This window comes from Perna viridis, chromosome 2 (genome assembly GCF_037379345.1).
Source record: "Perna viridis isolate PV_CMFRI_1.1 ecotype Kerala chromosome 2, ASM3737934v1, whole genome shotgun sequence".
Taxonomy (NCBI): Eukaryota; Metazoa; Mollusca; class Bivalvia; order Mytilida; family Mytilidae; genus Perna; species Perna viridis.
Genome location: NC_142446.1, coordinates 29260991 through 29273915, shown reverse-complemented (window position 1 = coordinate 29273915; position 12925 = coordinate 29260991). Strand labels below are relative to the sequence as shown.

The 12925-nt window shown below is 31.7% G+C and overlaps 1 protein-coding gene across 1 annotated transcript in view; it reads left to right on the top strand.

Moving 5' to 3' along the window:
- Positions 1 to 244: 244 nt before the first annotated feature.
- The window catches only part of LOC148624530 (uncharacterized), a 30680-nt gene continuing 17999 nt past the window's right edge, over positions 245 to 12925 (top strand). Inside the window, exon 1 of the mRNA XM_088567190.1 lies at positions 245 to 401. Within this exon, the coding sequence (XP_088423316.1) occupies positions 346 to 401 (56 nt within the window). The 5' untranslated portion in view covers positions 245 to 345. The remainder of the gene's footprint in view (positions 402 to 12925) is intronic.

Here is a 12925-nt window from a genome sequence, read left to right as displayed (position 1 = left end):
GGGAATAAAATGTTGATGCAAGGATGCTACATAAATAACTCAATGCTGCAAAAACTCTATTTGAAAAAAAAATCATTCGTATGTAGTAGGATAGTAATTCGAAGTTATTTTATGCGTCCCTCTCAATTGGCCCCATGAGATGAGATTAATTAAGATTGTGATGACAAAATCGTTAGTTACAGCATAACGAGCATGCTTGTGGGAGTGTTAGTTCATACAAATATGGTTAGTATCTAATTTGATTGACAGTCAACCAATAGATACACAGTTTCATTTGTTTATAAAAGAGTCCTTTCCAGAAATGTTTCATTTCCTAAGATCTTCGGAACAGAACGTATTTTTACAATGAACATTTCGACAGCCTTTTTCACAATATATCTAGGCTTGATATATACTTTAAGGTATGTAACTTTTTTCCATATAATTCTCAATGAAATCAAGCTTATCTTTGTCAGTGTGTTTAGGAATACTATTAATTAATGTTTTATGTATGCAAAAATCCAATTTTTTTAACTCAAAAAATGAATGACTAAAAACATAACAGAATAAGGTGGAGAGCGACGATTTTTTTTTAATTAATATATCAAGCTGTGATTGAATGTATGTTTCTCATCGGCCAATTGTAGTATTTCCATTCGCACTGACTTAGTTTTTATTTTATTTTATTTTTTTTTGTATTTAAATAATACTCATCATATAAAGAACAAAAAATGTACTGTCCTTAAATAAAAAAAATAGTGGTCATACACTTACATATATCATGTAAGATTCAAATGCCTATATAAAGAATTGAGTATTTAACTATTCCTTAATAAGACTAAAATGGCGCTGTAAACAAAATAAATAAATAAATAAATAAATAAATAAATAAAAAGACTCGCGCTCTTTAAACTCTTCAATATAAAGCTAAAAGAAAACAACTCACTTTGAGTGCATTCACAATAATTTCGATTTCCACTCGCATTTATTCAATATTAAATTTATATAAAGTGAACATGCAAAACCCGGGGTACAAGTAACGAAATCGATGTGTATTTTAATTAAAGTTTAGAACGTTATTCAAACATCATATAAATTGATTGAAATGTTCAATATTTGGTTAATAATGTATAGCAGTCAGTATGACATGTTTTGAAAATCTGTTTAACTTAAATGAGTCGATAAAACAGAGTAGTGTCATTTTGCAAATACACTTTATTTGACTAATAGTGTAGCAGAACTGTCAGATCTTTAGATGAATAATGACACATGATTCAAAATTCATTGTTTCTCTTGGCAACTATTTAATTCCATATTGTTTTAAATCAAATAGAGAAATCATCAGAACTCATTTCATATAGGATTCACTTGATCCGACATCACCCAGGCGAACTAAAATTTGTCTCCTTACATACATATTTGTGTTTCCCTGTGTTGTATTAGTTTAACATATAGGAGAAATGTATTCGGTACATTAACCAAAACTGGAATTGCAAGTAGAAGGTTAGTGACTCTAAAATTATATTCCTCTAAAGCAGGAAGTAAAAATTATTAATTACTTAAATACTAAGAAGAAATATAGTAATACTTGGTATTAATAAAATTTGAGTTTTTTCGGTTTTCATTTAGACCCAATTACTGTTTAAAGTCTAATCACTTTTAATCCATCGACCAATCGAAGGTGGAAGGTGTGAAAATAAGCAATTTTGTCAAATTCCAAACTCCCTTGGACTTTTTTACGCCATGAACGGCCTTTGCGTTTTTTTGTTTTGTTTTTTTTTTTGTTTCAATTATGTGATTAAAGAATGAGTAATTAACTTGTTTGTTTAATGAAATATTTATGTTGGCAAATCAGTTTCATGATCAAACATTATTTATTTACCAAATGTTGTCTACGAAGTGAATTGATAGTCAGTAAAATTTACAGATCTACCGTCTTTCTTAGATACCTATTTTACAGAGAATTGCGATTTAATGTAGGTTTAGAGACCGAGGATTCAACATTTGTTGTCCAAATTCGTTTTTAAACGATTCATACTTTCGTTGGGATTTTTAAACAACTTTATATTTTCAACTTAATGTAATATTTACTTTACTTGACTATATCTCTTGAGATCTAATGTTAACATCCATGCAATCACAATCACAACATGTCCCCACAGACAATCGTTCAATCATTTTACAAAATAATTCTCTCTCAGTACTAGATGGTGTTGTGTTGACTAGATTTTGTACACTTTAATTTTTTTTTACTTGACTTCATTTAAGTATACCCAATTATCAAATAAGACATGATGGGAATGAGAATGGAATTTACTACATATGGTATAAAAGCTGTGACTTTCTGTGAATTTAAGTGTTTACGACAAACGTATTTAACTTAATATACTGGTTAAACTGATAGAGTTCGTGACTTTTTAAAAACTTCAAGCCTACGTTTTGTAGACGACAAGAGTTTCCTTTTAATTCTAAATAACTATTTTTTAATTCAGATGATAAGTAACTGTTCAAAAATAATGTAACGATGGCATAACCATGCATCACAATACGGAGACAGGACAACAGAAATAACTTGAAGGAATAACACATATGATTGATAATGCATACCAGAAATAACTCACTGCACAGATAGGACATAATGAATGAGTCCAAGAAAACCAAATTAAATTACTAATCTTAAAACAAAGCCTGGCGTACAGTCCAAGTGCATGGACAAAAACCTTTTAAAATACATTAGATGAAGAAAGGCATTATTATTACAGATTTAATAACATTATTAAGACAATTCAAACAATACAAAATTTGTTAAAGCTAATATTGAAACATTAGTTAAGTACTAATTTTAATGTGGAAAGCACTTAAGGTGTTTTAAAACTGGTATATGTATGTTCCGATCATGCTTCAGCAATTTATATTACAGGTTATATTACATGACCCACACCAAAGCTAACCAAATCAGTCAATAAATCAATCGTGGCATTTTTATCGTAGTCAAGTCGTTCCAAAGATAAATCATTCGGTCACCTCAGCATCTTATATCTTCTTTCTCTGGGCAGTAGTTATTGTTATGTCAAAATATGTTTCGGGCTATACGTCGATTTTTACAAAAGTAGATGTTGGATATTGTAGTTTTGTGGATTATGTCAAATACATCTGCCTTAAATCATAGCAAACTGCCCAAAGCGTATCTTATCTCAAAGCATTTTGATGAAATCTTATACAGTTATACAGATAATCACAGTTTTATTTTTGCTGTCCTTCACTCTAAGCACTATGCTTTATGAGTAAAATCTGATTAGTTTTGTTTTCTTTAGCTAAAATTTCTATTAAGGGAAAAGAAAACTAAAATCAATTAATAAAATCACTATTGAAAGTATACTTCTCACAATCGCTTCTGGTTACGATAATGCTTAATTTCACATTGTCATTGAAGATTCTTTTCAATGAAAGAACAATTTAGATTTTCATGTCAAAAGAGACAATCAATAAGCCGTGAAAAAATACATCCGGGCGGATCTTTGTTTGTCGGTTATCATTGAGTTTACATCGGACTTGACATTACTAGTCTTGTTACTTTTGACGAACAAATGAAACGAAACACGATTATTGATACAGTGAATACGAGACAAAAAATAGTACATGTATTTTAATTGAAATGAACATGGTGTATTTTTCGTTTTTATTTCATCAAACAAAGTATAATAAATCAAATATTTAGTCGATTGACTTAGTTTCACTGTAAAAACATGTTCCATAATTTTTGTCTACAGTGTTTTCATATAAACGCTATCGTGTATAGTTATTTTCTTAAATGATAATATACATTCCACAGTACTGAGTGGAATTATATAATGTAAGTACACACAATATAAACTTATGTATGAAATAAGGCATAAAAAGGAATAGACTCTACTTCGTTCATATGTTTACTTAATATTTTGGTTTTTTTAACTTCGTTATATTTTTTTTCAAATAACAATAGATTTCGGTGAGTGTGTCCAGGAGCTTGCTATGGTCTTAAACGGCTTCAGGCGAAACAAATATGAAATAGTTGTAAAATAAACTGATATAAAATGAGGTCGCAGAAATAGCTTGCTTTACTCAAAATTAACACTTCAGGGATACAAATCAATTTATATGCATGGAATTTCTCCTCAATATTTTCAAATTGTCGACAGAATTACCGAATGATTTTATAACTTCTATTTTAAAAGAAAATGTTTTCGTTGACAAGTGGATAATAAAATTACCATTCTGTATTGCGATTCATTTCTTTGTATGCAATTCAAAGGCATTCGCCTAACATGTCAAATGTCTTAATATCCTCAGACCTGATTATTGTGGCAAAATCAAATGTCAGATAGAATGAAATCATATTTATCATTCATAATTTCTAATAGAATGGTTAGTGAATTATTTTAGTTTTGTAACGAAATAAACGGTTGTCATATATTAGGGTAAACAAATGTCAAACGAAACAATTTACAAAAATATCGCTAATCTAACAGAATCATTATCCATAGAGGATTTAAGTTCTGTAAACGTATTAATTTCGCGGCCTGACAATTTTCGCTATTTTCGCAGTGGACAGAAAACCGCGAAAAATAGTAGCCCCGACATTGATTTTTACACTATATAATGCTTTTCAGTTTCTGAATTCTCGAAAATCGATACCCGCGAATATGTTCACTTGACAGAATTCGCGAAAATTAACAACCGCAAAGATATAGTCTCATGTATGATGATTGTAAACACCAAAATACCAACCATAAATGTTGATAGTTAAACAAAAATCGGTATCAACATTCATCAAATTAATTGATATGCAATTTAAAAATTCAATATTTTAAACAAAGAAAGGTGTTGTTAGAAACCTTTTTCTAACATGGTCATCTGGGTTCGTGGTGAGGAAACTGGACATAGGCTCATTGTAAAAGTAATCAAGGGAACCAAGGTTATAGGGTAATCAAAAGAATGTAACCCAGGGACAAAGACCAGACATGGAAAACAGACATACACAACAAAGAACATAAAGTAACTAAAATCATACATACAAAGTAAAGCTTCGATCTGGGATTAATTCCAAATAATTCCAGAAAAAAACGACATTTCCAGGGGTACCAGGCCTAATAGTTATGGGTTTACGAGAGGGGGTAACATCTTCGACTAATTCACTCATCTAACAACGATAAATTTTATAGTGGTTCTTGTCAGTTGCAAAGTTAATTAAAGTAAATCTCATTTTTTTTTTGCGAAAGATTCAATGAAACACTTAACGCTTAAAAATGTAAATGTGAAAAAAACATTAAAAGATCGACTTTCTTAAAACAAGAAGACCAATGCAGACTTACACTGACAGAGAGTCTTCATTTCTGTCAACAAAATAAAACAAGAATCAAATAAGAAATGAATTTAATTTCTCAATTTCTGTCTTTGCTTCGTGTTTGAAGGAAAAGTGTAAATCTAATAATAATTCCCTATGACAGTTTTTATTTAATGATAATCTACACAAGACAAGAAATCAACACTTTTTGTCAATTTTGATGTCATTTGATTTACTGATAATAGTTTTAGATATCAACTTCCGGTTTGGTCGCATTGAATGTCATTGCATGTCACGAAAGATATGAAAAGTAATCATGCCAACAGGAACCCTGGAACCATCACTGAAAAAACTTTTCTGTCTAATAGTTGAATTACTGTTGAATACTTTGTTCATCTGTCCTCTGGTTGAAAGTTATAGTGATTGTGTGAACGGAAAAACTGTGAGCAAATGTTTCATGTCATATGTTAGGTGAACTTGAATTTTTACTTATGTTAAAAGGGCAACAGGATATCGGGGTTAAGCTTATAAAACAGTTATACAAAACGTCGACCATTCGACTAAAGCGTCATTTTTCAGCTAGTACATTTTTGTTAGACTGTCTTGTAATGCCCCAAAAAGTTGCAGTGAGGAAATTAATAAATTGCGTGTTTTAAAAATTGAGAAAAATAACATTCTATAAAATCCTGAAATTAGAGAAGTAAAAAAGTATAAATTTGCATACCATCGCCGCTACTTTCAGTCGTCTCGTATTTTGACGTATTGTTTGCGTATTACTCCTCATTTTTTCGTAGGTTGATATTTTTTTTATTTTTAATCGAAATGGTTATTTTGCTAAACGAATGTAATAAGCAAAACGTTATCAATTTTGTGATAAAATTATTAATTTTACTTAATAGTATATCTCCTCTACGGTCGGTTTGTCAACTTCAAGTTATTTTGAACGAATGGGTGATATATCCTGTATTTGTGGCACGATAATAAGTCATTATAAGGATTGTGTCCAAAACAAACCTCCAAAAAACATATAATTGGTGGTATGACCAAAAAAAAGTATTTCAGCTCAATATTTAATTACATAAAATTCAATTGAATAAGCGTAACAAGTCTATTCCAAAAATATTTCCAAAGCGTTTTAATATTTGGGATATTTTTGCTGATGATAAAGTTGATTTTTTTATTGTTCTTAATGAAATGAATGCAAATCAAGATGTTCTACATCATAAATATACCAATGATTGAACATGACCATGACCAAATGCGCTGATGTCATGTTAAATCATTAACACCGCTTGTAACATCCATTTATTCTGCGTTCAGATTCTTCTCACGTCAAAATCTAGGACGCACATAAGATATTTTCATTATTCCGATGCATTTAAAGCTGAAACAGTCGTTTTTTTTTCATAAAACGTGTCTATATTTCTAAAACAAAATGTACATAAACATTTTTTTGGCAAATGTAAGATTTTATTTAAACATACACATGGGGAATGAAACTTCTTTGACTTCTTGCGGAGGTCATCCCAATCTTGGTTTATGGGCATACATTTAAAGTAAAATAACTAATTTTTTGTAGATACCAAATTCATATAGAAAACTCAAAATATTTTCTTTGTATGCAATATTTTATTTAAATCTTACACGATGTCAAGGGAGAAATTAACATATTTATTTATTTTCAAATATGCATTTGCATTGTATCGGTAATTAAAAAATCTAAACTCCTCTGTGACAATGTGACAAGTGCCACTGGTTGAACAGGACATGTCTACCGTTGCGAAGTACCTGACCCCACTCCCAGTTTTATGTGGGAGTTTACATTGCTAGTGCTTTAGTTTTTCGCTTGGTGGTTGTTTCCCTTATCAGTTTTTAAACGTAATTGTATTTTATTCTGTTCGCTTACATTGAGTATGAATAACGTCTATGTTTCCTGTATTCACGCTCAGAAAATGTAATTTTGATGTATCTGAATTATACCATTTGATGCTTCGGTATTTTTGCCAACATATCATGGAACATTTTATTTACACTTTGGCATGGCTTACACTACCTGAAAGGAGGTACTTTTGTTTTCATTTCGTGCGGTTTAGGGCAATGGGAAATGGGCTATAAGCCATTGGAGCATGGGACAAAGGGTCACTGAGCAATGAAGAATGGTCATTGGACATGGGAAAACGGAATCGGTATTATTCAAGCACAAATTTTACAATATTGTATTAAATGCTAGTATAAACAATAAAAATTAAATTCGTAACATGAACTACCAGTGTTTACAACGTATGGGCGATAATGAATATGGATATGAATGTAACGTATAGAATCGAGCATGCCTAATGGTGTAATTTGGGATGACTAATAGGGCAATGAGCCATAGAATAATGGTGAATGGGGAGAATGGGAAGTTTAACACATAGAAGAGCGGTTCCACCTATTGCCTTTTTTAAGCAGTTAAATGTTAAAAATATTATCTACTATGTAGTGATTAAGAATACCCTAATAATAAAGGTTTAAGCCATTTAAACATGCACTCTATCATTAAAATAACCAGACGATAACTAAACACAAAAATGGACAATCAAAGTTATAAACATTTAATAAACTTTTACGAACAGTAAATTGATAAAGATCGAAGTACTCGATTGGCTTTCTATTTTTCTTCCCAAATATAATGTCCAAGAAAAAAATGAATATCTCTTTATCACCTCTATTGTCCTGTTATGATTAAATTACTTTTTTCAATAAATGTGTCATCAAATTCAGCTACGGCTATTGAATAAAGTGTATTTCGTTATTTGACAAGAAATGTCCAATTACATTAATATTACAACCGGTAGAATAAGACACTGACGGAAATTTTCAGACTCGCGTTCCTTTTAAAGAATGCAATACGATTTTTAGGCGTTAAATGAATCGTAAATTTTGCTAGTTTATTTCCATTACTACGATGCATTTTCATTACGCAGTAATTTTTTTGTTCTTTTCTCATTTTGCGGAGACTTGTAACAAAAGTTCTATAGAACTAGGGGAGTAATTTAGACACACCGGTTTCGATTTGTAACTTAAAAATGGGACTCACGACGGCATGCAAGTAATTCAAGTACCAAGTCGAGCTGGATTTAAATAAATTCAATAAAAGTTCGGGTCAAGCTATCTTTTCCATCGTTAAAATTGGTACCAATTGTGTTTTATTAATTGTGTCGCCAAGAACTTATATGACAGTGTTCCATCTGTTTGGCATTTTCCTTCTTCCTAGGTGTGAATTATAAATAACGGTTCAGATCACTTCTAACCTCATTTCATGAGTGTCTGAACTTGCTACCAGATAGTATCATCCTTAGAAGTTGACAACACTTTATGACAGTTCAAGCCATGTCCTAGAGTTCCTAGGGCTATGAATAATAATTCTAGACTTTTGTTAATTGACAAAAAAAAAAACAACAACAAAACAAACAAAACAAAACAAAAAACAACAAAAAAAACGCTTGGGAATTCAACGATTGCTCATTTGCTTTTGTTACTTTGTATGTATTATTTTAGTTACTTAATGTTCTTTGTTGTGTATGTCTGTTTTCCATGTTTGGTCTTTGTCCCTGGATTGCTTTCTTTTGATTTCCGCTAGAACCTTGGTTCCCTTGATTACTCAGAAAATTTAACCCTAAGAATGATTTCTGATAATTTTTAAGAGGTTACGACAATTTTCGATCGTTCGTGACATCAACACAACACTTTATTCAAAACAAATTTACCTTTTCTACCTTAAAACAATACTTAATAAGGACTTTTCCAAACACCAAAAATAATGTTAAAATTGTCCATGAATGTTCACAGCATTATTCCATTGATTTTCCATACTTCGCCTAATTTTACTAATTTTATGGCTAAACAATAGGGTCTGCATTCCTACCACAACACTTGTTACTCCCGTAGTGGTATTAAGTCAATGTGGATCCTGAAAAATTCGAAAGACCTTTGGAGACAATCAGTTCAAGACTATCATCTGAATATAATAGCATTAAAATCTTTGATTTTTCAACACTGTATACTTTTATTCCCCATACTCAGTTAAAATCCCGACTTAAAAACATTATAAACTGTTGTTTTTCCAAAAAAAAGATGGTACACCTAGATACAAATATATAGTTCCTCATACTTTGTAAGAAATAATTCCAAATCATATTCCAAATATAAAGAGGAAGATGTTTACAAAATGCTGGAATTTTTAATCAACATATTTGTCCAGTGTGCTGGACGTGTTTTTCAACAAACGGTCGGCATTCCAATGGGAACAAATTTTGCTCCTTTACTTGCTGACCTATTCCTTTACTCTCATGAGGCTGACTTTATAGCTGATTTGATCCGAAAGAAAGAATATCGTTTAGCTAGTTCCTTTAATCTCAGTTTCCGCTGTATAGATGACGTATTATCTTAAAACAATCCTAATTTCGGGGATTTGAATCATCTACCCCAAAGAACTTGAGATACTACAGACACTGTGAAGTCAGCCTCATATCTTGACCTACACTTAGAAATCGATGGTAAAGGTAATCTCTTGACCAACCTTTACGACAAACGTGATGACTTTTCATTCATCATTCAGAATTGTCAACTTTCCTTTCATCTGTGGCAACATCCCTTCAGCATCTGCTTATGGACTGTTCGTATCACAACTCATACGTTATTCCAGAGCTTGCCGAAACTACGCAGACTTTTTGTATCGCGCTAGAACTCTAACAAATAGGCTTCTGGAACAGGCTTATGTTGCTACAAGACTGAAGTCATCACTACAGAAGTTTTATGGTCGTCATCAAGAACGCGTGGATCTTTATGGTGTGTCCATCTGCACCATGAAACCTGATTTATTCAACGGGTCATAGTTTTCTTTTCCTCAATTGTCTACCCCGGACTTGACTTTTTATGAGCAACTCGGCGGGTGTTTCTAGAAAAGCAGAGGACGCTTACCCTACCGGTGCACCTGGTCCATGCTCTCAGTTTTTAGTGGAGTCCGAGTTGCTCATTTGCTCTTGATACTTTGTATGTATGATTTGAGTTACTTTGTGTTCTTTGTTGTGTATGTCTGTTTTCCATGTCTGGTCTTTGTCCCTGGATTTTGCATTCTTTTGATTACCGCTATAACATTGGTTTCCTTGATTACACTTTCCTGGAATAGATCGGTATATTAGGGAACAATTTCGTGATAAACATGGAAGCTATTATAGAACGTTTGTAAATTTGGACGACCATCGCAATGGAATAAATTAAGTGGTAAACACTCTTTTATTTTATGTAGTTATGACTCAGTCATTGACTTGTTTAACTACATTGCAAACTGTCAAAAATTACCCTAATCAGAGGTCACCAAAATGTTTAGTGAGACATTCTTCTAATTACTTTGTCTAGACCGTCTTGAAGACTCTCAGATTTGTAAGGAATGCTTTTCAAATCATTCGCGGTAAAATACTGGTTATTTAAATAAACAGTCTTGTCGTTATGTGTTTAGACTGTAGAAATGTCGAGAGAGAGAAAGGATTACTGAACTTTCAAATACTTGTATCATCCTACCGATCAGACTCATGGATAACGTACGAGTTTGCATTTGATTACAAATCAAATCAAAATGCTGATTGTGACATAATAAAATCTGAAAATTAAAAGAGGTTGTATAAATTAAGCAACCTGATCTTTTTAACGATTTAACTTCGTAATAATACAAATAAATTATGCAATAGTGATATTTTAAATTAGTTGAAAAAAGTCTTGAAATCTAATCAAATATTAAATATATAGGTAAAAAACAACTTGGTAGAGGCCTTCCAAGAAAGATTGATAGACCTATTTAGGTCCAGTAGGTAGTCCAAGTTCAATAACTTAGACCATCGCCATCAATACCTTTCTCTTCCTTGACGTTACTCAAAACTAGTCGATAAAAATACATCTCATGTAGTAAATACTTGATAAAGCTTATTCCAGCACCCATCTTTGGGATGCTTTGAATGGTTTTGCAAAGCACGCAGTAAAACAGATTTGACCGATCATGTGATTATAGATGTAAAGACAGAATTCAACCACGATGAGTGGAAGATGATGTAGGACTAACTAAGATTTGTAAATACAAAAGTTTCTGACTTTAATATAGCCAAAATTCTATTAATTCGTCTAATTTATAAGTGTTCTGCTATTTAAAAGTAGACATTGCTCAATTGAAAAAAAATGAAGATACTGTTGAATTCATCATCTCCGATTAAAATGAACCTTGTTTTAATTGTATACTCATTGTCTTTTATCACCGAAATGTTTTTAGTGAAGCATTTATCATCTGTAAATTGCACTTTGGACATCTTTTCGGTGCTGAGTTTTGCTGACTATTTCCATTTCTTACTTTTATTTTTGGATTTTTGTGTTTTGCTTGTGCTAATGATGGTGATGAGAGGTTACTCCTTGAAACGCGTTTGCAGCATCCATGCATTTGCAAAAATTATATAATTGGTATTTTTGTTTTTATCACGTAATATTGAATTTCAAATCTGATCTGTTTTAAAAGAGTAGTCAAGCGAACTAATGTTATAGTGGTAATGAAAAGAATGTAATCTAAGGACAAAGACCAAACATGGAAAACAGACATACACAACAAAGAACACAAAGTAACTCAAATCATACATACAAAGTAACAAAAGCAAATGAGCACTTAAAACTGGGAGCATGGACCAGGTGCACCGGTAGGGTAAGCGTCCTCTGCTTTTCTAGAAACACCCGCCGAGTTGCTCATAAAAAGTCAAGACCGGGTAGACATTTGAGGAAAGGAAAACTATGACCCGTTAAATAAATCAGTTTTCACGGTGCAGATGGATACACCATAACGATCCACGAGTTCTTGATGACGACCATAAAACTTCTGTAGTGATGACTTCAATCTTGTAGCAACATAAGCCTGTTCCAGAAGCTTTTTTATCAGTTCTAGCGCGATACAAAAAGTCTGTGTAGTTTCGGCAAGCTCTGGCATAACGTATGAGTTGTAAAATAGGCAGTGTCAGAATTTTATATGGACTGGCATAAAAATAAGTCTTATAATTTCTTCTTGGTACCATTTTATTTTCCTGTAGGAATGCGAAAGGCAATTTAACTTTGGATAACATCTCGTCTTCCAAATCATTTTACTAGAAAGCATTTTTATCTGGGAACTTTATATAAAAATGCAATTATTAACATCCTGATTTTTTTTAAGTTGAAGTTCAATAATTTTGATAAGGTACAACACACGTGTACAGTTTAAAATAAAACTTCATGAATTCTTTTATAGAGTAGTTATTAAAATTTATCGAATGTTTGTAAAAAAGAGAATAGGCTACTTACCGGGGTTTATCGTTTCTCGTCACCAGGACTGAAGATAGACGTATTTCACCAAAGACCTTTACAGTTTTAGCTCCGCGATTAATATAAGTGAAACAGTTAATTGGTGTAAATATTTTGAAACTGCTTGATTTAAATAATTTAATTTGACTTTTTAATCTTTGACTGGTCATTAGTTTGTAAGTGACGCTGCAATACATTTGTGGTTTCCGTTCACTTTGTTATGTTGATATTAAGGAAATTTCTTTTAAAAAAAAAGTATTCGTGCATGTCTAA